Below are 27,471 nucleotides of genomic sequence, written 5' to 3' on the forward strand. Positions count from 1 at the left end.
GATATTTATACAGTTTCCTTTTTTTTTTTCTTCTCATCTCTAGCATTTTTGAAGTCAGTTATTTTACATGGATTAGTTTTTTATGAACTAGGATGTTTGATTAGTATATTTTAGTTTTGTTTATATTCCTTTACTTTTAATTTTTATTTAAATTTTTTTGCTTTATATATATTTTTCTCCAACCTATTTCCCTTGATTCTTTCTTTTCTTCTAACAGTCAATCTCATTGTTCTCTCACTCTTCCTTTAATTTTTTACTTCTGTCTTCTCTCCTCCTCCCTCATAATCATTACACCCTATATCACTTCTGTCCCTGTCCACCATTTGAAAATGTAAATCCTTTTGCAAACTTGCTGTTTTTATTATAGGCATAACTGTTTATTGTGATAATTGACATTGTAGACATCATAGTAGGAACTATTTCGTTTAATGCTGTAAATCGTTTGCATGGTTATTGTTATTATTTGTCTCCCCTTAAACAGTGAGGTACTGGAAACCTTCAGAGACAATATAAGTCCATGGCGTAGAAATACTACTGCCTCAAATCCATACTGTAGACAGGTAGACACACAAACAACATGAAAAAATAAGGGAACAAATCACCCCAACAAATCAAGATACTCCAATAACAGAATCCATGGATACCATAGTAGAAAAAATTTCAGAGGAGTTTAGAATGTACATAGTTAAAATGAGCTGTGAAGAAAGGATGATGTAATAGAGCAAATACATGTAGATCACTTCAATAAAGAGAGATTTTGAAAAAAAAAATACTTGAAATAACGGAAACAATAAATCAAATTAAAAATTCAATAGAAAGCATCACTAACAACTAGACCACTTGGAAGACAGAACTTCAGGCAATGAAGACAAAATATATAATCTTGAAAATAGAGTTGACCATGGATAAAAGATGTTAAGAAACCATACACAGAAATTCCAAGAATTATGAGATAATAAGAAAAGACCAAATTTAAGATTTATCAGGATAGATGAAGGCACGGAGATAAAACCAAAGGAATGCACAAACTTTTCAATGAAACAATATCAGAAAACTTCCCAAATCTAAAAAATGAAATGGAAAATCAAATCCAAGAGGCTTACAGGACCCTAAATGTGCAAAATTACAAATGACCACATCAGGGCACATTATAATGAAAATGCCTAGCATACAAAATAAGGATAAAATTTTAAAGGCTTTGAAAAAAATATCTGATTACTTATAGGGAGAAATCAATTCAGATCTCAGCTGATTTCTCAACACAGACCCTCAAAGCTAGGAAGTCCTGGAATAACATATACAAAGCTGTGAAAGACATTGGATGCCAACCAAGAATCTTATATCCAGCAAAAATAAGCTTAAGATTTGAAGATGATATAAAAAGCTTCCATAAGAAACAAAAATTAAAAGAATTCACAATCAGAAAGCCTGCACTTCAGAATATTCTCAACAAAATATTTCATGAAGATGAAATGAAAAAAAAAATTAAACAGTGAAAACCAGTAAAAGGAGAAACTACACTAAAGGAATAGTCAATTAAAGGAGAAACTAATTCAAATTAAAAACTAGAAATCAACCAAAATGACCAGGAACACAAATCATATCTCAATAATTAACATTGAACATTATGGCCTAAACTCACCAGTCAAAAGACATAGACTGGCAGACCCAACAATATGCTGTCTCCAAGAGACTCACTTCATAGGCAAAGACATCCACAGACTGAAGGTGGAAGGATGGGAAAAAACATATCACTCATATGGATCACATAAACAAATAGGGGTTTCTATCCTCTAAAATAGACTAAGTTATGTAAGCTATATAATTGTAATTATACAACTGTAATATTACCTTAGTACATTTTTAGCATCTGTAGAGTTGGGTTTTTTTTTTTTTTTTTTGGTGTGTGTGTGTGTGTGTGTGTGTGTGTGTTTGTTTGTTTAGTTGTCAATGGATCTTTACTTTGTTAACATGTGGTGCTGAGGATTGAGCCCAGTGCCTCACATATGCTAGGCAAGCACTCTACTACTGAGCTATAACCCCAGCCCTGCATAGCTTCCTTTCCTTGATAGCTTCCTTTCCACTGATATTATTATTATTATTGTTATTTACTTTTTTCTTGAATAGACTTGTTAGATTTTTATCAACTTTTAGCTGTATTATTTTTTAAATTTCACATATTTCTGCTCCTACTCTTATTTTTCCTTCCTACTACCTAATTTGAAAATAATTTGCTTGTTAATGTAGCTTATTTCTTATACAAATACTTTAGTTATAAGTGTTCATCTGAGTACCATTTTGTCTCAGAGATTTTGATATTTTAATCTTTTATTATCACTTAGTTCAAAGCACTTTTTATTTACTTTTCCTGTGCTTTCTTCTTTGATCTGGGAGATATTTATAAGTGTGCTGTTTAATTTTGAAGTAGTTGAGACATGAGGGTGGGGTTCAATATCTCTTAAGGTGATTGATTTCTAATGTAATAAATCATGCAGGAAACACAGTATGTACGATTTCACATTTTTAAAATTTATCAAAGCTTATTTTATGACAGAATATAGTCTGTTTATTAATTTTTTACTTGTCATTTTTGTGTATAGTTTTCTATAAATAATAAGTAGGTCAAGGTGACAGTTAAGCCTTCTATAATATTACTCATTACAGCAAAATAAGGGGGCTTAAAGTCTCCAAATATGATTGTAGCTTTTTCTTTCTAGTTTTACTAATTTTTACTTCATGTATTTTGAAATTTTGTTATTAGGTACATTCACATTTAAGTTTGTTATACTTTCTTGAAGAAGTTACCCTATTATAGTTAAGAAATGTTCCCCTTTATCTCTGAAAATACTTTTTCTTGAAATTTATTTTATATTAATAACTCTAATTCAGATTTCTCATGATTATTTTCTCCTTCTTTTGCTTTTTGCTTATTGATGTATTGATATTTAATGTGTGTGACATATGTATAGAACATATTTTTTGATTTTTTACATATGTTTAACATCTATACCTTTTAATTACAATATCTAGTTCATTTATATTTAAATTAATTATTGATATTGTTGGGGAAAAAAAGAACATCTGACATGAAGGTCAGTGGAAAATTTGGTAAATGATAGATTTTATAACATAATATTTTGGAAAATGGTTTGAATTGTCCTGCTGTCAGGCTCAGAGAGAAGATTGTTGGAATGCTTTTGTTACAATTGTTCATTCTCTCACTCATCATATGGTACACAGCACCGGATTTATTTTATTGTTTGTGAACACTTTTTGAGTGTGTATACACACACACACACACACACACACACCCTATAGGCAATCTGTTAGGTATCCCATTATGCTTTTAATGTGAAATTCTCTAACAACAAATAATGCTTTTTTAATATGCTTATTTGCCATTTGATTATCCTTTTCAATGAAATACCTGTTTGTATGTTTTGTTAATTTCTAATTGCATTATTTCTGATTGTTGAGTTTTCCAGTCTTTGTATATTTTGTAAACAAGTATGTGTATTGGAATTACTTTCTCACAGTCTATGGATTGCTACTTCATAAATGATTTGACTAAAAAAGTTTTTTTAAAAAGTATCACTAGAGGACAGAGATTAAATGAATTCAGAGAAAAGTGTGATAACACCCAACTGGTTAAGATCCAGATTCAACATGAACAATTATCAACTCCATTCCCAAAGGTGAACTGCATCTTCTCATATCAGACCAATTCACTCAGATCTCTGTCCACTGCACTCAAAATGTAGAAAAACTCACTACCAGAGCCACTAATTGGGAAGACACAGATTAGGGAAGAAGTGGAGATACAGGGAGGGGGCCTGGGGTGGGGATATTACCACCACCCCAAGAATTAGAAAGATCTGAAAACTTTTCCCAAAAGCCTGTTATATAATTTGACCCAAACATGATTCATTGGGCTCAAATCTCATTAGGACAGCATGCTAAATACTTGGGATGAGAAGAGAAAATTATCAGTCTGAATCAATTGGTCATAGCCAAAATAATAATCTGGTTCTTTGGTTCTCTAAACAATTAAATAAGTGTAGGGGAAGCTCCTACCTGTGACATTCCCAGCAGACAAGAAGAATCTAGCAATTAATTGAACAAATATATTAGAGAAAGTTAAAAGTAAGTGAATCATGTTTTTAAAAGGTATATATTTAAGTATTCTCTTGAACTCCCCAAAGAAGACCAGTTATAAAACATAACCCTTAAAAATATTCTTTTGTAGATGAAGTGTATGTACCAGCATAGGCATTAACACATATATGATTGGGGCTGGGGATATAGTTCAGTTGGTAGAGTGCATGCACAAGGCCCTGGGTTCAAGCCCTAGCACCACAAAAAATAAATCAAAACACATACATGATTATTTTCCTGCTTTCTTTTCCCCAAATAGAGAGCAACACAACACCCAGTCATTCCAGCTCTTGTGGAGCTTTCCTTCCCCCCATCACCTTTCTTTTTTACCACTGGAAATTTTGATACTTGAATATTATTCTCTTATAGTTTGAATTTATACTTTAAGTCACTCTTCAATAACTCATGGAAATAACAAACAACACGTAAAAAGAGATTGCTTTCTATATGCTTCCAAATATGGTAAACACTTTAACGTTCCAGAGACAAAATGGGATAGAGTGGACAGAGTTGTTCAGTATTCAGGGCAGCGGCCAGAAAAGGAGATCATGGCGGCAATAAGTCTCACCACTCATGAAATTGACTTACCGGTTGCTGTGTGCAGTCAGTTTATAAGAAGCTGACTACCAAAGAAGGCAATAGGAAACAGATAAGGCCTTGCAGCAAGGACTTGACCAATCACCGGCTTGTTCAGGGACCAGATTAGATAACCTTACATCCTGCAGGACCAGGATACTGAGCTGCCACCACAGAACTGATAAAACTTGTTGGTGAACACATTTTAACTACTGACAATAAAGAAGAAATCTATTTTTATGCTGGCACATAAGAAATTTATACAATCTTTGTTCCATGCCAGATTCCTGTTATAGCTCCTAAAACTCTGTTACAGAGCTCCTAAAACTCTTAACTGAATGATAAAAGTGACTTTTGTTATTCATAAAAAGCCCCTTTCAATAACATCTGAGTTGACGCTAACCAGGAGATTTAGGATCCCTAGACAGCCTTAGGATGGGACCAGTCACTAGAAAAATTAGAGGATTAGAAAGTTGGAACTTTCAATGCATGCCAGCTGACCTCTAGGAACTGAGGTGAGGGAGATGGGTGGCCTGCAGATTAAGCTCTATAAAAACTCTTGAACAGTGAGATTTGACAAGCTCCTGGATATGTGGATGTGTCTGGAGACTGGAGGGCCTCAAGACAGCTGGAATTCCTGAGCTGCCTTCCCTAGTTTCTTGCTCTTCATTTGGCTCTCTTCATTTGGCTGTTTGTTATCTTTTATAATATCCTTTATAATAAACCAATAAGTAAAAGTGAAGCATTTCTCCAAGTTCTGTGAGCCATTTTAGACAATTATTGAGCCTTAAGAGAGGGGTATGGGAGTGTAGATTTATAGTTGGTTGGTCAGAAATACTGAAAGCCTAGACTTGTGATTGGCATCTGAAGTAGGAGTATTGTTGTAAAATCAGCTTGTAGGATCTGACACAAGGTGAATGGTCTCAGATTTGAATTAATTTATAGGACATCCAACTAGTATCTAGAGAATTGGAGAATTTCTCCATGTGTGAAAACCCCACAATCTGATGTTAAGTGTTCTATGTGAGCATGTAAAGTAATAGAGTATGTTTTCCTCATACGTGCTCCCCCAAAAAAGTGAATTTAAATTTTCTATGATGATAAGGAAGATGGGGATAGATGTTCAATGGGGAGTTACGATATGCTACAATTCAATTCTTGTTAGAGAGGAATACAAAGGTATTAATCAACTTCATCTTTTAGGGAAAATCATAGTTGAGCACATTATAAATTGAAGAATAGAAATATAATCTGTGTCCAAACTAGAAGAGTGGGTAAATGGAACTCAAAATAAGACGGCAGAAACATATTCAAAGATACTATTAATCTCAATAAATTAAATTCACCTGATGTTTTATCAGATTGGATTTAAAAATCAAATTATAAACTTCTAAAGGTACACACTTCAAAACAAAAGAACACAGAAAGGTTGAAAAACAAGCGATGGAAGGAAAAACAGTGCAAAGTGAATACAAACAAAAAGAAGACAGATTTTTCAGGTACTATTAGACAAAATGATATTTTCTTAAAAATTAGTAATATACAAAAGGAATAATTAATGTAGGGAATGCGTCAATCATAAGCTTACAGTGTACTTGACACTATAGCCTTGAAATTTATAAAATAAAAACTGAATTATAAAAATCAATGAAAAATTCATTCAGGAAACAGATGTCATGCTGGGGGTGGGTAGCTGAAGAGAAGTTAATGAATGGGCTATGTACAGAGGTGTGTACAGGATTGATGTAACAAGAAGAGCTGGTAAGACACCAAAGAACTAGCAAAAATGACAAGCCATTACTTCCCAGGCATGACAGAACAAGGGAGGGAACAATATTGGATGAATACTGCAGCTATGAAGGAGAGGCCGTTCAAAACGAGTTATTGCCATACAAGATGGCAGGCAGAACCCTGGGGAAGGGGAAGGTGGATAGAAGGGAGAGAGGAAATTCTCTGGCCTCTTTTCCTGCATGTGCTCTGGTCTGCTGGCACCAGATTCACCAAGAAAACTTAACTGAAAACCAGAAGGCAAGAAAGTAAGGCAGAGAAGGGCCAAGTGTGGATATAATAAGGCCAATGGAGAATAATAAGCATAAAAATTATAGAAAGTAAAGTTAACATAATATTATTAGAAACTGATGATTAAGTGACCAAACATTAGTCCAATACAGAATATTTACTCTGTATAACTAACAAACTTGATATAAGAGACATGAGATAAATGTGTGGAGAAAGTAGGGGGACACACAGAAAGACAGAGAAACTGCCCCCAACAGATTAAGTGTATACATTTTTTCTGAGCATATTTGCAATGGAATATTTTTAAAAGTCTGTCATGAACTACGTCGCAAGAGGATCAAATGGTGAAGAACTGATTTACATAAAACAATGTAATTTAATTAGAAATCAGCCTTAAAAGATAGATTTTTATCTGTACTTATACAAACTAATCTCCAAGATATGTTTTTGAAGTGAAAATAATAACATATGGTGGAATTTTATCTATATTGTACTAATATTTGCATAAAAATCATTTATTTTTAGTTATATATGCATGGAAAATATCTGGATACCCAGGAAACCATTAATAGTGGTTGCCTCTGGGGTGGAAGGATAATTTACCTTTTTTTTCCTTCCTGTATTCTGAATCATTTATACTATTACTAAGAAACAGAAAAACAACAAACACAAAATTCTGGACTTAAAAATGCTTAATAGAATTGAGATAAACTATCCTCCATTTTTTTTTTTTTTTTAGTGTTTTTTTTTTTTTTTTTTTACAGATTCCCTAGCTATTTGGTAGCATGTAGGATTTTAATCAAGATGAAATAGCTGACATTGCTCACCTGGTGCTGTGCCAAATTTCCACTTACCTACTTCATTGATTTTTTTTTCCTACATAGAAAACATTACTGACTCCACTGTTTCTCTTCCCAATGACCCCTCCACTGAGGTGAATTCTGAAAAAATAAAAGTTGAGCTCTCAGACATAAATAACATTCCTGAAACCTCTGAATATAAATGCTGTACTGTTCTTTGAGAATTCATGCTAGGGATGACAGTCATTTATAGAGTGGTTAAACAGAATCAATACAGAGGGCAAATAAAATCTTCAGAACAAGAAACTAAACATTAACACATCCCATTGAAATGGATGTCAGGAATACAGCATCTAACTTTTTTTTCCTCCTTTTTCTGAGATAAGGGGTGGGAGTCTGGCTCTGTTGCTCAGGCTGGCCTCAAACTCATAATCCTCCTCACTCAACTTCCCCGGTAGCTGGGAATATAGGCATGGCCCACTGTGCCCAGCTAAATTACTTTGTACATTTTTAAGGTGAATATTCCCTAGTCAGAAACAGTTAACAGTTATCTGAATACACTGCCATACCTGTCATTAACTTGGAGTCTGAAATGTCAATAGCAAAATAATATCTCATCTGACATTTCAAGTGCTAATAGGAACATTTGAACAGAAAATCCTGAGGCACACAACAGTTCTTTAAGAGGCTTCCCTATACACGGCAGAATCTACTTTGAAGATCACTGTTTTTACAATTCAAACACTGATTCAGATACAGAAGTCAAGGAGAATTGGCCTGACTACCTAAATGAAGCTGCACTCAATTCCTTGATTTATTCAATTACAAATCTATGAAATGACAATTAGTGTTCCTGATCTGTCCATTTCAGAAGGCTATATTGAAGGGAGCTATTCTAGCAGTTTATATAAGCCAGATAAAGAGAATCCCTCTCCTTCCTCTTTTCCTTCCTTCCTCCTACCCTCCCTCCCTCCCTTCCTTCCTCTTTCTTGTGCTAGAGATCAAATCCAGGGCCTTAAGCATTCTTCACCACTGAGTCACATCCCCAGTCTTAGAAGTCATTCTTTTTTAAAATTTTAAAAATATTTTTGTTTTAGTTGTAGATGGTACAATACCTTTTTTTTTTTTTTTTTTTTTTAGAGAGAGGGAGAGAGATAGAGGGAGAGAGATAGAGGGAGAGAGATAGAGGGAGAGAGAGAATTTTTTTAATATTTATTTTTTAGTTCTCGGCGGACACAACATCATCGTTTGTATGTGGTGCTGAGGATCGAACCTGGGCCGCATGCGTGCCAGGCGAGCATGCTACCGCTTGAGCCACATCCCCAGCCCGTACAATACCTTTTATTTATTTATTTTTATGTGGTGCTTAGGATCAAACCCAGAGCCTCACACTTGCTAGGCAAGCACTCTACCACTGAGCTACAACCCCAGCCCTTAAAAGTCATTCTTGATAACTTCTTATTTTCTACAACAAACTAGGCAGCAATTCTTGTCAATTCTATCTACTAAGTTGTCTCTGGAACTTGTCTTTTATGCTCCAAGCCTGATGCCACTGAAGGCAAGTACTTGTCCAGGAGCTGCAAAGTGCTGGCTTGGGTTGGTTGGAGTATGGGCAGCTGGCAGAGCCCACCATGCCAGTGTGGGCCTATGGCACAGTGAACCAGAGAAGAGGCAAACCAAGGCATGCCCACCTGTCACCCCATGGTAACATGGTACAGCTCTGAACCCCCAAGCATCCACAATCCAAGGACCTCAACTTCCTGCTTCCTCACAAAGGAGGAAATGAAAGTAAGGCAGACCTGAAAGGAAGTTAAGATTCAAGGATTAGCCAATAGCGTTAGTACTTTTTCAAATCCCGATAAGCACAAATTTGGACCAATAGTGTTGACCTGAGTGCTATATTAACCCCTAGATTGGCACACTTCAGCAGTGACCTGCTATCAGGCCCCCTGATATTCTTCACACTTTCTGTTCTTCACTACTCCTTTCACTCTTGCCTTCCATGGTCCTGTGAATTTCATTCCTCAGATTTGCAAGACAATAACCTGGAAAGAAATTGGTGAGGAGCTGCTGGAGTCTGTTGCAACACTGCAAATAGTCTCCATTTAAGCCTGCAATACTGAGGGCAGTAACAGGCCATTTGATAGTAGTGGAGAAGAATCCAGCTTTGCTGGCTTTGATTTTCAGAGCTGACTCTAGCAGGCATCCCCTGCTGTGTTTAGCTGCTAACACTAAAAGAGGTTCTCTCAGCTGCAGAGGGCTGCAGCTTGCATAGGCCCCCACCCACCAACAGAAGCAGAGAACTGAGTTTCATATTAAACTCTGGTTTCACCACAACTATCACACAGAAGATCTGGACTCCATTCTCTCCCATCTGGACCACAGCAACAGCCTCCTTCCTGACTCCTTGTGTCCCCTCTTGCTGCTTCTAGTTGATATATCATAGATCAGTTGAAGTAATCTTTTTTAAAAATGTAAATCTTAACAAAACAAAACAAAACATCCCATAACAAGTAACTCCTGGCTCTGGCCACAGTAGCCTTTTAGTTTCCTGATTTTGACAGGCTTTTTCCTACTTCTGGGACTTCCCACCGCCATTTCCTCTGTTCATAACATTCTGCTTTCCTCTACCTTTCATGTTGAGCTAATTCCTTATCACCCTTCACATTTCAGACTATATGTCATTTCGTCACAGCTGCTTTCCATGATCTCTCCACTTCCTTGATGTGGTCAGGTTCTGCCATTATAAACCATCTAAGAATCTTATAATTTCTTTATAACCCTCATCATGATGTTAATTAGGGGATTCTAGAAAAGAAGTTCCGTGTTGGAGTTCATTATGGGTTTGTAGCTCCTCACATGATGCTTTGCACATAGCTGGCATCCTGTAAATGGTTGTTGAATTATGGCTGAGTGAATGCATATTAAAGCCAATTTGGACTGAACCCAAGTTTGCCATACCCACCAGCTTCATCTGGAACCATTAGTGAGCCCCACCTCTGGCCCCACCCATTGCAGTTTTACTCACCAGGAGATCTCAGCAAGATTCCAGCAAAGCTGAAGCAGCATGGATTATAAATCCTTTTATGAAAGCATTCTTATTTTTCCACACTCTTTTTGTTTGATTACAAAAATAAATATGCTCACAAGAAAAACAAGTTTCAAAATATTTAAAAAAGAAAAAGGAGGAGGAGGAGGAGGAGGAGGAGGAGGAGAAGAAGGGGAAATCCCCCCATCATCTCAACATTCAGAAAAGTGTACATTTTAAACCTCTGGCAAATCTGCATCATTTCAACTGACTTGCTACCTGTGTTTCAATTTGAAATTCTTTCATCTTTAACTAACTACCATAGCTTGCTTTGTCCTGCCCAATTTGAGAAATTCTATGGGAGATAAGTTATAAAACCCAAAATACAGGATGCTGAATAACAGAGGAAAAATTACTTGTTAGTCTGATATAGTTGTTCATTGTTATATTGCAATTCTTGCCATATATTAATCTACCTGTCATGATGGAGGTGGGGAGACTAAATATGCCTCATTTCATCTATGGTCTTTCCATTAAATTAACAGACTTAAGAAAATGGCAATAAGTCCTTTTTCTCCTTCCTCTTCTCTAACCTTTTTTTTTTGTTGTTGTTGTTGTTTGTTTGTTTGTTTAGTGGTGCTGGGATTGAACCCAGGGCCTTGTGCATTCGAGGGCACTCTACCAATTGAGTTATATCGCCAGCCCCTCTCTTCTCTAACTTTTAAAAGGTAAAAATATGCACTCTTTGAAAGAATCTCATCAATAGATTCCACTGTAGGTCACATTTCCTAAGGAATGTCTCTACTTGCCAGTTCTCCTGCCTCTTCACATTTTATTGTCATTTAATCCTATTTATTTATTTATTTTTAAAGAGAGAGAGAGAGAGAGAGAGAGAGAGAGAGAGGGAGAATTTTTCAGTGGACACAACATCTTTATTTTTTATTTGTATGTGGTGCTGAGGATCGAACCCAGTGCCCCACGCATGCCAGGCAAGCGCGTTACTGCTTGAGCCACATCCCCAGCCCTGTTTTCATCCTTTTTTTTTTTTTTTTTTTAAATCACAATTGCTCTAAGACCAATTTAGCTTCAAAATAATAAATGAAATAAAATAATGCCGATGCTTATGGGATCATGAGAGATAACTATAAAAACTTAGGATGTGAAATATGTGTATCTGCAAAGATGTGTAAGACTAGACAATTATGGGGCCAAATTTAAGAGTCAAGCCTTTTGATAGTAGCATAAGGAAATCCTATTGCAAAGGAAGGCAACAAATTTTAAAAGTCAACCAGCAAGCAATTTTAGAAAACTGTAGCTAGTAACACTAGCCTTTCTTGTTTAAGGAACTCAATGAGAAGTTTGTCATTGCAATGAAGAGCTTACCTCAGCCAGACACAGTGAGCATAGAAACAGCTCTTGAAAAATCTGTGCAGAGCGGCTGAAACCAAGGGAAGACCTGAATAAACCCTCTAGCTTCCTTTGCTTTTAGTTATTTGCTCTCATTTGACTTTAAAAACCACTAATTTTATAGGTCATGCAGCTGAGCAATATATTATTAGTCTCCCACTGTAGCCTGAGGTCATGATGATAACAGTTGCCTAGGTTACTTTTCAGGGACTAAAGCCAATTTTGACTATTTGTGACTGTACAGGTGTCTGATGGGTAATTTCACTGATGTCAAGAGACCGAAGAACTCCACCCTCAAATCATGTTAAAGCCACCATTTTCTGAACACACAACATATGAAGAGCTATGAAGATTTATTATGCATACACAGAGCAGCTTGTTTTTATGGGATAAAGATTACTTCACTTTTCCTTACCACCACTCGCCTTTACCCACACTTTAGACCACCCTGCTTCTTTATCCCATAAGCATCCTTAAACTCTATCTGGGGAGGCAGACTTGAGTCTTGCTCTCCTGGCTCCATGCTCGGCCACCTAGTAAAGAAACTCTTTTTGGCAAAACTTATTTCAGTGTGATTGGCATACTGTGCTATGGGCCTGATTTGGAAATAGGGCAACTTGTTTTTATTTCTAGGACTTGGACTGTCAGCCTGGAAGAACAGCTTTTATACCCATTCTCCTCTAGAATTTTTTTTTTTAATTTTATTAGTTATTGATGGACCTTTATTTATTTATTTATATGTGGTGCTGAGAATCGAACCCAGTGCCTCACACATGCTAGGCAAGCGCTGTACCACTGAGCTACAACCCCAGCTCCATCCTCTAGAATTTTTAAAATAACCTTGTAACATCTTTTTTTTTTTTTTATAGATGTTGATAACCTTTACTTTATTCATTTATTTATATGTGGTGCTGAGAATTGAACCCAGTGCTAGGCAAGTGCTAGGCAAGTGCTCTGCCACTGAACCACAACCCCAGCCTTTGTGACATCTTTTTACTCGGCAAGAAAATCACTTGCTTTCAAATAAAAGCAAGCAATTTAAAGAAGCTGAAGTTAAAAGACCCTCCTCCTCAGTATTGCAAATTCCAGAAAATAATAATACAGACATGTACTATTTAAAAAAATGCATGTACTATTAAAAAAAATGCAGGACCTTCAGAAGAGCATCTGCAGATAAAATGAATGTACCTTATAACATCTAACTATGCACAGAGATATAAGCAGCATAATAACAAAATAGGAAAGAAGAAAAAAAGTCAGAAGCTGTTTCATTCTTCCAGCAACTTTATAGCATTTGGAACCTAGTAGGAAAATTGCTCCTGATCTACCCTGAGTGTATATGAACAAAAAGAAGTCTTGTGTGACTCCTAGTCACAAGAACTGGCATAGTAGACACCAGGGCCTGGATTTTGGGGAAAAAGTGAGGAGCTGAGGCTCATATTTAAGGAGGTATTCACTCTCAGGGCTCACCCTGCTCTTGCTTCTTTCTGAGAATGAGTGCCTCTTTAAATCTTGAGCCCCCAGCTGCTGCTCACTCCCCTGGCCCTGGTCTGGGACCCTGTCAAATGCTATGAAATAACAATAATCATCCATGTGATAATTACTCAAAGTAATGCCATATTCTTAATTTTATATAAGTCTTACAACAACCATAGGAAGGAGATAAACATAAATATAATTACCTTCATTTTACAGATGAGGAAATGGAGACTGAAGGGTAAGTGATTTGCTCAGTTATTCCACGAGCAAGGAGGGTACCAATACTGGAATGTGAGCCTTCTGACTTGCATGCTGCTGTTCTCTACTCGGCCCTCTGCTTATATGCTACTCATAGACAGAATTCTGTCTGACTTTCAAGGAGATGCCTGTTAGCAGATGTTAAAGAAATTTTAAAAATGCAGTCTCTTGAAAACAAACTGAAAGCACTTTGGAAGTTACAGTAAGCTTATTTTCCATATAACGATTCATCCAATCTCTACTTAGAACCAGCACCAAGATTTATATATTTCTTCCCTTTCTGCCCCCAAATCTTTAATCCATGCATTGTAAGAACATATGCTAACATACTTGATACAACTTTTGAGCAAGACTTAATTATATCTTTCTAAGAATCCACCCATGTTATCCAAATTCATGATATTCTCTTCAGCACAAGGTCTAAGTAAAAATCAACCATATTTGACAAAATGATATTTTTCTTTGAAAAAATATGAACTAAATAAAACATTGACTTGGAGATAATGTGATTCAATGTTGTTTAACCCAGTGTTATCACAAAAGGCAATATCTACATAGAATTCTGGCTATATAAAAATGATTTTATTATATTTTCATTACACCATATTTTTCATTAAAATCTGTATGAAATATATTAAAATGTACCTAACACCATTTATAATATGTCAGACAAAATATTCAAACATTTTTTAAGTTCTTGGAGAGTGGAATAGTTCTATGAAAAGTTCTTTGATTTTAAAAAGGTTGTGTTGTGGGGGAGGGTGAATAAACAGACCCAGCCAGGAAAAGTGGCCTGTCAAAGGTCACTCAGTGGCAGGGCAGACTACATCTCCTGATCCCCAATTCAGAGCTCTTTCCCTGAACTCTGCTTCCTCCTGATAACATATCAGGTTATTTTGCCTTCATGATAAAAACAAACCAGAAATATTGCACAACTCAATTTTCTATTTTCTTACTAACACACAAAATAACTTTCATTACAGTTCAAGTCATTAAAGTTCAAACCTTCCTTTCCCACCAGATTAAAGGCATGCAGAAATTTTAACCAAATATCTACACAATAGTTAAGTTTCCTATGTTACTTTGTGCATTGGAAACAACAACAACAACAAAAAAAGTTTGCTGTGGAAAAATAAAGATCACAAAGAGGAATTATAAGTTTGTGTCATATTAAGGTTGCTTTTTCTTCCTATGTCTGATACCTAATCTTGTGTTGTTTTCTTATAATACTAAAACTCATCAAACACAATCCAGGCTTATTTTTCCACCCGGTCTTTCCTTGACTTTATTTGTGCGTAAGTGGGCTTGGGAGAAAGAAAGAGCTCTTCTCCCAGGCAGAGGACACAAGTAGCTCTGTGTCTGTGGTAAATAAGGTGGAGCAGTTTCAGAGGCTGAGGGAAAATGGAAAAAAAAAGCAACTGTGCCCACAGACACTCATACACATGAATGTCCCCAAGGAACATTGTAAACTACCTCATTCACTCTTCGCAAGGCCCTTAGGAGGTGGGAAAAAATTATTATTCCTATTTTCTAACATGAGGAAACTCATTTGCTAAGTGACTGATTCAGATCACGCTGCTAGGACATAACAGAACCAGGATCTGAACTGAGGCTGTCTGACTCCAAAAACCCACAGGGAAGAAAATTTTCTCCCTTCTATTTCCAGAGGTTGGTTTACTATTCCTGCCCATTAAAATAGAAAGGGATATGAATGAATGGCCAGGGCTGTTTCAGGGACAAGTAAGCCCCTAATGATGGAAGAACCCTAGAAGTATGTTTCCCAATAAAGTTGCCAGGAGACTTTTCATACAACATAAATTAACCATTTAAAATAGTACAGTTCAGCAGCATTTAGGATGTTGACTATGTTGTGCAATCATTACCTCTAGTCCCAAGACTAGTTGTAACCACCCCAAAGGCAACTTATGAAGGCAACCACAGTAATACAGTTTTGTAGAAATTCTATTAGGAAGTCTGGCAAAGTAGAAAAAAATGACACAAAAAATTCCAGTGGAATGGCAAGAAGTGAGCAAAAGCAAACTGAACATAAGAGAAACCAAATAGTTCTTAAATCTTATTTAACAAATACCTTGTTGAAAGATTATAATGCATATAATGTACTTGTGCTGGAATGTTGAATACTGTGGGGGGATGTAAAAGTACGTTTAATGAATTCCATCTGCTTTTGATCTTCACAAGGGCTTGTAATTTAATGAATTTAGTTGTGTCATACAATGTACAAGGAAAGGAAAAGAAAAGTGGGTCTAGAGAGAGAAGGCATAAGATACCAAAAGAATAGGACAGGAAATGCATTTGCTCTCTTTAGATCAAAAAAAAAAAAAGTCTTGTGATTGGACCATGATGACTTCAAGACTAAAGAGCAGAGAAGTGCCAGATAAGCTGCTGAAACAAGAAGTGAGTCCTTTCTTTCCGGAGGGAATGAGGAAATTGAGGAGACAGTTAAGGCCTCGTGTGACTGTGGGTCTTTATGGTGTGAGGTATGTAGACCCTCTCACAAGAAAGTATAGGCCATGTCCAAGAATCAGGGGGAACATTTGAAAAGAGGGATAATGGGAGGATAGGTTTAATGACATCATTTCATAGCAGGAATGTGAGCATTTAAAACATCAAGAGAGCCCAACTTGGTGGCACATTCCTATAAGCCCAAGCGGCTCTGAAGACTGAGGAAGGAGGATTTCAAGTTTTAGGTCAGCCTCAACAACTAAGTGAGGCCCTAATCAAATTAGCAAGACCCTGTCTCAATTTAAAAAAATTTAAAAAGGGATAGGAATATGATTTGCTGGTTAAGCACCTCTGGGTTCGGTACTAAAACAAAACAAAACCCATCTAGTGAATGAGTAAAATGAGCTGGATATCAACAAAGTAAAAAAATGGGACATAAAAAAGGACTATGACAGAATTGAAGATATAAAGTATATAATAATGATATACTCAGAAAAGGAAGAAAATGCAAAAATTAGAAACCAATCTTCAATTCCATTGTCCAACATGATATAGCTAATTCATGCCCCAAAAAGGTGATTTGTAGAAGAGAGAGATATTTCTAGAAGGTAAAATAAAGAAGGTTATCAATGAAATGTGAAGTTTGAGAACCTAATGATTAATATAGGTAATTATCAAAGAACTCTTAGAGGAAATGCATAGGTATAAAGGAATTAATAATAAACCTGAGCATTAAAATAATCTTTAAAAGGCTTTAGGAAATAAAATAATAAATGTAACTAGTTAATATGAAGGAAAATATAAAACAGAAGTGTTTGTGTGTGTGTGTGAGTGTGTGTGTGTGTGTGCGTGTGTGTGTGTGTGTTGTACCAGGGATTGAACCCAGGGGCACTTAACCAAGGTGCCACATCCCCAACCATTTTTTATATTTTATTTACTGACAGAGTCTTGCTAAGTTGCTTAGGGATTTGCTAAATTGCTACAGCTGACTTTGAACTTGCAATCCTCCTGCCTCAGCCTCCCAAGCAGCTGGGATTATAGGTAGGTGCCAGGTGCCTGGCCAAAACAGAAGTATTTTATAAAATGTTTTACTTAACAAATGATGGTTACACAATAAAATTATTCAGGATATGGGCAGCAACCATTGCATGGACTATGACTAAATGTTTTTGGAACCACTTAACCAAGCTTAGGAGAAAGAGCGAAAAGAATTATAGTGTCAAAGAAAAAGCTTATGGGTCTTATTCAGAGGAAGAGAGATGAGTAGTAAAACATCATCCTGAAAATAAAGATTCAGAAAGCAGAAACTTACAGACATATAAGAAGTCATGAGAACTGGGAATGCGAGTGAAATACATTAGAAGAAGGAAGCAAGTGAAATAAATAAAGGGTCATCAAGGCATCCTAGAGAAATCCAGCACAGTTATAAGTGGAATTGTTGGGGGTTTGTTTTCATGGTGGATAAACAATTATAAATAGGTATAAAATAAAAGTATGTATGTTTAGAAATAAAACATAAGAATCAAATGAGTTGATGGAGGTGAAATTAATTCAAAACTATAAGCCAAGATAGAAATGAAAGGCATTATTTCACTGGAGCATAGCAGCTATGGGCTTTCATACATAGCACAAAGGGCAGAAGCTGGTCAAACATCGCAAAAGGTATAGGAATGAATAAAATAGTTTTAGATATAGAATATAAACACTTTGTTTTACTTATGTAATTATTGATATATGTCTAAATTCACATGTATATTATATATATATATATGTGTGTATATATACATGTATATAAAAAAATAAACCCTATCTTAAACCAGCCATTGTCATTCAAACTGTACATATTTCATAGAATGTCTATTCTTTGCAAAAAAAAATGAATAAAAACAGTTATGATTTTTCTCAATGTTCCATGAGAGGCAATGTCTCAAGTGCATTTTTCACTTTTCTGGATAAAACGTGAATGCTCCATTTACAGAGCTGGTGTTGATCTTTCTCACAGGATTGCATCAGATTTCACAAACATTTGAACATCACAGCACACAAACCCATGAACCCAAACCACAGTTGAAACCTGACTACCATACAATGTTTGAAACTGGATATCAATGACATGCTAAATTTGCAGTTTAAGTTATTGCATCTATCATAGTTTTCTTTCCTAGTTTTCTTCAATAAACTCAGACATAGGCAGAGAGATAAGTGATAGATAGATAGATAGATAGATAGATAGATAGATGATAGGCAGATGATGGAGAAATTTCTGATTTTAAAAAAGTGCCCTGTGAAGGTTGGGGGTGTAGCTCAGTAGAGCGCTTACCTAGCACGTGTGATGCACTGGGTTCGAGTGTCAGCACTGAGTGTAAATAAATTAAATAAAGATTTTTTTTAAATGTGCCCTGTGAACTATTTTAATTTGGTTGAAGGAATTTTGATAAGTTCAAATTCCCATGATAATTATAATATCATTTATTTGTTGAACAAATATTTGTGGAGAAACTACTCTGTGCCAGTACCTTGAGGGATACATATCTGCAATGATATTGCTTCTAATTATCTAGTAAGATAAGACATGAACATAAATATCTAAAATATAGAGTAGAAAGTGGTAACTGCCATGAAAGAGATGTGGACAAGTTGCCACAGGAATTCAGGGAAAAGATAAGTTGTCTATGGTTGCGAAACCAAGAAAAGCTTGGGGAAGTGATGGGTGATCCCAGAATCCTGACATAGACTTTAAGGAGAGGTAGAATTTGAACAGGCAAAAACGGGGAGCAAGATCCAGTGGGATAAAGGCATAGAGAATATTTCTGGGTATGTGAAGGAAGAACAGGAAGTTTAAAAGGAGTAATGGGCCACAAAGATGAGAAGCTATGTTGGGGCGGACAGTAATAGGGCCTTGCATGCCATGAATAAGAATTTATAGGTCATAGTACCAACAGAGAGCTATCAAAGTTTTTTTAGAAGGAAAGAAATGTGAAAGAGCTATAACTGAAGAAGAGTAAAATGATAAGTCCAAGCATAAAATCATGGGTAAAAGAAGTTGAAGGAAGAGACCAGAGGTATGAAAAATAGTTAGGAGTCTATTACAGTGCCCAGGAGAGAGAAAGGGCCAGAGCAAGGGGCATGTCTGAAAGAAATATTCTGAAAACAGAACTGAATATATGTTTCATGGTCCTGTTATTAATTTGTATTTCAGGAAGCAAAATCCTACTCAACTAATACAGAAACAATCTCTTGATTGGTGAAAACAGCGGTCACTGGTATCCAAAGTTACACAGAAAATTACACCAGCTCTTTATAAAAAAAGAACTTTACAGTACCAATTTTTTGGGCTGGGGATATAGCTCAGTTGGTAGAATGCTTGCCTCAATCCCCAGCACCACAAAAATAGAAAAGAAAAAAATAGTATACATTTTTAAATGAATTTTTCTCTTTCGAATATTTAATCTATCATTAGAATTTCTAGACAGTCTTCACAATCCAGGGATTAAGAAATGCAGAACTCTGGGCCAATTTACCTCACCTCCAATTTACCAATAATGAAACTCAGCCCCATGCAGAACTGACATGTCCAGGGAAATAGGGCTGGGTGATACTCAACATCTTGATATCACTGTCATTCCCAAACTCACATTCCACTGTGGATATTGTGAGTTGGCGAGACGTTAGGTATCAAAATAAATTAACTTCCTGTTTGCTTGGGCTTAAAAAGTTGGTTTCAAATAAATAATCATCAAGGAAAAAATTTTGGCTCCACCAGCAAATCGGAAATCTGCAAGGCATTACTGTTTGGATGAAAGAGTGACATACCACACCCCTTGCTTATCAGGTATCATAAAATGCTGAGTTAAATGCAGTGTAGCAACCTCTTGACTGGAAAATTCTGGTTACTTAGGGGAATTCCTTAGGTCTTACAGAAATTGTGGTCTTCAAAATCCCAGTTTTTTTTTAATCTAGAACAACAAATATGTTTTTTAATAGAATTAAATTTAAGATTTCAGGAAATAACAAAATCTACAGCTTATAGGCACTGCAGAAACGAAGGAAAAGGGCATCAATCTCTCAAAATGCTGGCAGGAAAGGAGTGGCTGTTTCCAAAGTTTTTTTTTTCCTTTGCAATAAGTTGCTTACTGGTGCCAAAGAACAGCTCATCAGCAGTGTTGTTGCATTTTATAGTGATGTTTGGGGAGAGGGAAAAAAAACTCAGGAATGTGCACTGTGATTTTTTTTTTAAACTTCATGTCCCAAAGCCAATAATAATCTTGCTACTTCTTATTTAAAAAAAAAAAAAATGAAACCAAATGTTTGCGATTTAATCTTTAAGTCTACCATGTTGACTGCAGGCATATTAAGTTAACTTTATCACAAGAAGCAACATGTAGTTTCTTCACATGTTGCCAAGAGAAAAAGAGGGGGAAAAGTCATAGCCAAAGATTTTAAGAACTCAATTTTAAGTATTCTTTGTTTTTCTTCTTCTTCTTCTTTTTTTTTTAAACATTCTTCTATGGGAACTCATGTTACACTAAGTCACCTCAGCTCTAAAATAGTATTTCTCTCTCTGTCCTGTGGGCTCTCATTCTCTGCATCACAGCCCAGGAGTACCCAGGGGCATCTTACGTGCACCCTAAGAACAGGTCTCTTGACGGCTATGCCATCTTCTTCTCTGATATAAGCAGCTGCTGCCAATCCTTCAGGCCATGTCATCATGCTTAAAAGGCATTGCCACCATTGTTGCAGATGATATGTGCAAGGTCTCCAAGGCTCAGAGTACATCAGAAATGTTGATGGTCCCTTTGCACCAATATTTGAAGACTGGTGGCGGGTGGGGGAATCTCCTTTAGCTTCTACTAGTCTTATAGTACAACCATACTGGGATTGCAAAACTCAGGGACAGACCAGGTTGGGTGTTCAAAAGCTATCTATTGAAAGAATGACTTATTCTTCTAGGTTGGGCTGGAAACAAACCTAGTAGCAGATATCATGAGGTCTCAGACATGATCAGCCCCATCTGCAGACTTTCAGGCAAACTCTGTCCTTGGTCTTTTCTTCTACTGGGATTAGTTCTTTCCTGGAAGCTACATGAGTTGTCTTAGAATTCTAGAAGGATCATCTCACCAGATACCAGGTATGTCCAGATATGTCTGAATCCTGGGGAGGATAAAACCTAGTCTCAACTTCACCACAAAGTATCTTCATCTTAGCAAAGGAAATACAGAATTGCTATAATTATGCAAAAATTAAAGTTTTTGTTTTTTTCTTTTGTATTTCATTAAGAGTGACAACCTGGCAACCAATAGATCAAATTTGGCCAGATGATATTTTTTAAAACCTGTATGATTAAAAAAAATTTTTTTAATTAGTAGACATCTACATCAGTGATTTCCATACTTCAGTGTGCATCAGAATTAAGCTTGTCAGAACTAGAAGACTTGTTAAAATTCAGATTGCTGGGCGCAACCCCAGAATTTCTGATTTTATGTAGATCTGGGTTGGGAGCCAGATAATTTGAATTTCTTCTGAGTAGCTGGGATAACAGTTATAGATACAGCTAGTCTGGACTCAAACTCAAAACCACAGCTTAGTGCTCGCTAGTTTACCATGGTCCATTATCAATCCCCATTGTGTTTCATCTGAACTGCTTTATAAATTTACATGATCTGCATTATTTAATGCATTATCTACATTATTTAATGAATTATTTGCATTAAAGACAAATCTCTGTGAGTCTCAATGTTTCAGGTGAAAACTCTTTTACAGTGTGCCTCCTGGGTATGGTTGCATTATCCACTTGTAATTCTTGGTTTATCTCTGATCTCACAACAAAATGTTCAGTAAATGCTGTTTCCGTCACTCAGGTTCTTATTTTTTATGATGGCTACTGTTGACACTTGGTTGTTCTTGAGATTATCAGCTCAGTACAGAAGTGGAAAATGGAAAAGACCAGAATGCTTATGACAAAGGAGAAAAGCAATTTCATTTCATTGTGATCACATCACTTTTAGAAATAAATGCCAATTTTTCATGTATATATGTATTTGGATTTTTAATCTATACTTTTGACAAAGACCAAAGATTGCCTGAATATCAAATACTGATTATATTCATAGCTATAGGCATAGTATTAAGTAAGGATAATTTAAACTTGTCACCGAGAATAAATATTTATTACATTTTTATCTTGACTTTTTATTGAAATGTAGCAGAATAACACACACATTATAAATGTACGGCTCATTGAATTTTCACAAACTGAACACACATGTAACCTGCACCCAGAGGAAGAAACAGAATATCCACAGGCCCTAGAAACCTCCCTTCTATCTCTTTTAAATATTAACTCCCAGGGAACCCACTGTTGCTTCTAAGATCATAGAATAATTTTGCCTGTTTTTGTCATTTATACGAATTGGTTCATACATTGTGTCTGGCCTCTTTTGATCAATACTATGAAATTTATTCACATTGTTGTATAGAGTTGTAGTTGTTCAGACGTATTGCTGTATAATGTTTCCTTGTGGAATTATACTACAAATTTTTCCATTCTACAGCTGGTAGGCATTTGGATTGTTTATATTTGGGGACTGTTACAAAAAGTAATGTCATGAACATTCTCAGATATGTCTTTTGCTATATATATTGTGTATTTCTATTGCATACCTAGTAAAAGTAGAATTTCTGGGCCATAGGGTGTGGGTATGTTCAGCTTTAGGAGATACTGCCAATATGTTTTCCTAAGTAGTTGTACCAATTTACACTCCTCCTAGAAGTGTACCAAAGTTCTAGTTTCTCCACCTTGTCACCAACACTTCAGATTTCCCTTATCGCTTTGAAGAAATACAGACGTGGTGGATCTAAGTCATCAGTGTCTCCATCTGATATGCCTTCTGAGTTCACAGTGCTTCTATCAATTTCAAGCAATCAAGGTATGTCTTAAATAAATAATTGAGCTTACTGCCAATTTGTAAATAGATACCTCAGTGAACTTGCTAAGTGAATATCCCTCCTGTCATTTATTATCTATTATCTCATTTTAAGCCACAAATTCTATTCTGCACAGGAAGATAGGAGTATTCTCTGTGTGGCAGTTTGTAACCTTAACATAAAACTAAGTATACTTTGCATTTGGTGACTGGAGGCTATTGTTTATAGTAACTCTCCCAGCAGGTGACACTCTCTTTTGAATCACAATTTCCCTAATGTAATAAGAAGCTCAAGACCTCACTCTGGTCTTACTGGACAACGAGGTAATTTGTCTGCTGTTGCTTCTAATTCCTATAGCCCGGAGCCATGCCAGAACATAGAAAGCTATTTGACTTTTGATTTAAGGAATACTTCTTTCCTCCATCCATGAGGGATATATAATTACTTTACTCTAATTAACTTTGTCCAAGCATTCCTGGCATATCTATTTTATAAAATTCTGTCTTGGTGAGTGTTAGCTAAAATTGTAGTATTTGGAATGCTATTACTGAGAAATTTTATGTTATTAACAGGAAGTCTAGGCAGTCAAAGATTTCAGAATAATGTCTATTCACAGGGAAGAAATTTGCATTTCCTGACTGAAGGTTGACTCTAATGATCAGTGACAAGTGTTTTATATAATGTTACCTTTCTTACTTTGGTTTTAAGATGATCCTTCAAAAATACTTACTAGTGACCCCTTTGGGGTGCCATCAAGACTAGCTATCGAGCCAGTCTCAGATTCCTGAGAACTTTTATTTATTTATTTATTTATTTTACCAGTATTCAGGATTAAACAGAAGCCCTCATACATGCTAGGCAAACACTTTACCTTTGAGTTACACCCCTGACACCCTACCACCTCTATCTATCTATATCTATCTATCTATCTACCTATCTATCTATCTATCTATTTATGGAAACAGTGTCTCAGTATGTTGCCCAGGCTGGCCTTGAACCTGGATCCTCCTGTCTCAGCCTTCTGAGTAGCTGGCATAACAAACATGCACCACTAACCCCAGGTGAGAGCTTCTTTTAACAGACTCATTTATCTAGTTTATACCTTCATGAAGTTGATTTTATCTTTGGCATATCTGGTACCAGGTGCTATAAACAAATGTTTTATTTAATTGTTTAATTGAGCAGGTAATGGCCTTAACACAATGGAAATCTTTTATATTTTACTATGTCTAATGTTTATTTTCTTTGCTTGCCTACTTTGAATATTTCTAGCTTTGATAAATTTCATCATAAATTTTGTTGGTTCACTTGAATAATTACACTATTTATATCTTTTTTTCATAAGACTTAATGGCTAAACAATGTATCTTTTCATTCCATATTTGTCACTTTTCACCAGAGACTAAGTGAAAAAAATAATTATTTTGAATTATTTTATTTTAAAAAAACTCTGATTTTTAAAAATATATATAGTTTAAAAATTCAAGCAATTTTCAAAAATAAAAGCAAAAAATTACCCCCTCTTATCACTAAGAAAATAGCTATTGCTAACCCTAGGTGAATATTATTCCAGACATCTCTAGGCCTGTATACAAGGTTAGACAAACAGAAAGAAAGGTAGATAAATATATGTTATTAGAATTGGATTATAAAATAGCTGATAGCTAATAAAAAATAATAAATTAATTTAACAAAAGAAAAAGAAATTAAATGATACAGAATAGCTGAATTTTGGACAGAATTTTCAGCACATTTTGGACATATTTCAGAGATTTTGATCATGTTCACTTGCACTGGACTCAGATCTGATCTTTAGCTCTTTGCCTAAACCTCATGGAATTTCTTGGTTGCTTGGGCAACAATATTAGACTCCTCAATCCCTAATAGTTTATCTGATTGCAGTATGTGTATTTTTGTCAGAAGCCTATTATTCTTTCTGTAGAAAGACTAGAAAGAAAAGTTTCAAGCTCAGTGTTTATATTCCAGTCTGTCACTTTAGAGATCCTCATAATCAAAGTGCCCTGGAACTTATAGATGGTACTCACTGAGAATTCTAGGGAGACAGTGTTTTTCATAAATAGGTCTGGCCTTCCTGCTTCATTATGGAATAGGTCCAAAGAACCATTATGGGATGGTCACATCAGAGTTTATGTGTTCTGCTTGATCCATAGCATCTCACTTATAAAGTAGGTTATATTAAAAGCCTAGTCTTATACAATCTATTTAATGCAGCTTGCAATCGCTAAGGTTTTTTTTTTTTGTTGTTGTTATTGTTATTGTTGTTGTTGTTTTGTCTACAAAATTCAGATGACATTATCTTCGGTTTATTAAGCTCAAATGCCAGAGCAGGGATAACAAACAAAAAGACTTATATAAGATGACATAAAAATGTTGGTGGAGTTGGATATGATAGCACATGCCTGTAATCTCAGCAGCTCATGTGGCTGAGGCAAGAGGATCACAAGTTCAAAGCCAGCCTCAGCAAATTAGCCAGGCCCTAAGCAACTCAACAAAACCCGGTCTCTAAATAAAATATAAGAAAGGGCTAGGAATGTAGTTTAGTGGTTAAAGGCCCCTGGGTTCAATACCAAGCACACACACACTCACACACTATATATATATTTGGATTATTATATATATATTTGGATTATTATATATATATTTGGATTATTATATATATATTTGGATTATTTATCATAGGCTCTGCACAATGCCACAGGCCATGACCTTGCAGAATGCCTGGATAATGTATCAAGTAGCATCTGGTAAACTCTACCCAGTCCTCCCATCAACAATACAAAACTCAATATTATCAACTGTATCTCGTTAACTATGTAGCAAAGAATTAAAGGAAACTGTATGACTGAAAGCAAGCTGAAAATTTAATAAGAAAGGTCAACATGACCCAGGCACATGGAAGGAAGGAAACTGACATTTCTCTAGCCTCTCTCTCTATTTTTTTTTTTTTGTTCTTTCTTTTTTTTAAAATTTATTTTTTTTAGATACACATGATGTTAGAGCATATTTTGACATATTGTACATACATGGAATATAACCTATTCTAATTAGGATCCTATTCTTGTGGTTGTACATGATGTGGAGCTACCCTGGTTGTGTATTCATATACAAGGGTAGGAAAGTTGTGTCCAATTAATTCTACTGTGTTTTCTATTCCCCTTTCCCTCCCCCTCCCTTCCCTTTATCTAATCTAATGGAATTCTACTCTGCCCCTCTCTAACCCTCCCTTTTTGTGGATTACATTCACACATCAGGGAGAACAGTTAGCCTTTGTTTTTTTGGGATTGGTTTATTTTACTTAGCATGATATTCTCCTGCACTTCAAATAAAACATTAATCTCCATTTTTTTCATATATTGTTTGACCATTCATATTTCTTCTTCTGTGAAGTGCTTTTTTTGTTCAGTTCTTTTGCCCATTTATTAATTGGGTTATTTGTTTTTTTGGTGTTCAGTTTTTTTGAGTCCTTTGTATTCGGAGCCTCTATTCTTATGTTAATGTGTTTACCTCTTTTTTAATCTTCATACCACCCTGTGGAGTTGATGACATTTGTCTTTTTGTGTTACAGAGGAGTAAGCAAAGCTTGAAGGGGTTGATGCTGAATGATGAGCTGGAAATTGAATCTGGATCTGTCCCAAGTCCTGTGCTGTTTTTCCTGAGTGGTTCTACCTCCCTTCCAACAAAATTTGAAACTACACGCAATGAAGCTTTGTTGTAGGGTACTATGCATAGCGTGATATGTGGCTCCTCTCTTTAGTCATTCCTCAGAGCATCAGACCCAACTATTTCAGTCATAATGCTGTCTCCGAGTCACACCTAACACTTAACGGATTTGGTTACTGCCTGTCCTTGCCACCTGATGCTGCCAGGGAAAATGGAAGAACAGCTGCTGGAAAGTCTTGCTGGTTCCTTTGAATAGTTTGTGACATTATCTAAATTTTAAATTCTAAAGGGCTCTGTTGACACTGTAGTTTTAAGAAATAGATCTGGAAATAAGATAGATTTTTTGAAAACTATTTTATTGGTATTACGTAGACTTCTCAATTAATGTATATGAAACATGATCCCCAGTAATGAATATTGAATGACAGTTCTGGCATTAAGAGATGGAATTCTATTTGAAAGGTCATGTGCACAGTTGAGCAACTTCATATCAAGTGATCTTATTAGGGAGATTACACTGTAGAACTCGTGATATAGGCTTCTCTTCTTCTTCTTTTTTTTTTTTTTTTAAGTACCATGAGCTGTTTAAAGATAAAGACTGATTATTTTTAAATTTCTTACAATTTAATAACATGGAAAATTAAGTAAAAAGTTTTATTCACTGCTTATTATTCTTTCTGA

At 35.7% G+C, this 27,471-nt stretch overlaps 1 protein-coding gene across 24 annotated transcripts in view; it reads right to left on the bottom strand.

Moving 5' to 3' along the window:
- Window positions 1-27,471, bottom strand: part of Wdpcp (WD repeat containing planar cell polarity effector) — a 519,910-nt gene that overhangs the window by 428,460 nt on the left and 63,979 nt on the right. For 12 of the 24 annotated variants that reach the window (XR_013088670.2, XR_013088671.2, XM_076833808.2 and 9 more), the window contains 2 exons: window positions 13,668-13,850; window positions 7,605-7,691 (listed from right to left, as the gene is read on the bottom strand). The exons of 4 other annotated variants lie outside the window; for them this stretch is intronic. Coding sequence is in view for 1 of the 20 variants with exons in the window: in XM_076833809.2 (XP_076689924.2) it covers window positions 13,668-13,673 (6 nt within the window). In the remaining 19 variants the exon portion in view is untranslated. Of the gene's footprint in view, window positions 1-7,604; window positions 7,692-9,241; window positions 9,350-13,667; window positions 13,851-27,471 lie in introns of all 24 variants that reach the window. 8 more of the 24 variants (XM_076833809.2, XM_076833818.2, XM_076833812.2 and 5 more) reach the window with 3 other exon arrangements.

This window comes from Callospermophilus lateralis, chromosome 14 (genome assembly GCF_048772815.1).
Source record: "Callospermophilus lateralis isolate mCalLat2 chromosome 14, mCalLat2.hap1, whole genome shotgun sequence".
Taxonomy (NCBI): Eukaryota; Metazoa; Chordata; class Mammalia; order Rodentia; family Sciuridae; genus Callospermophilus; species Callospermophilus lateralis.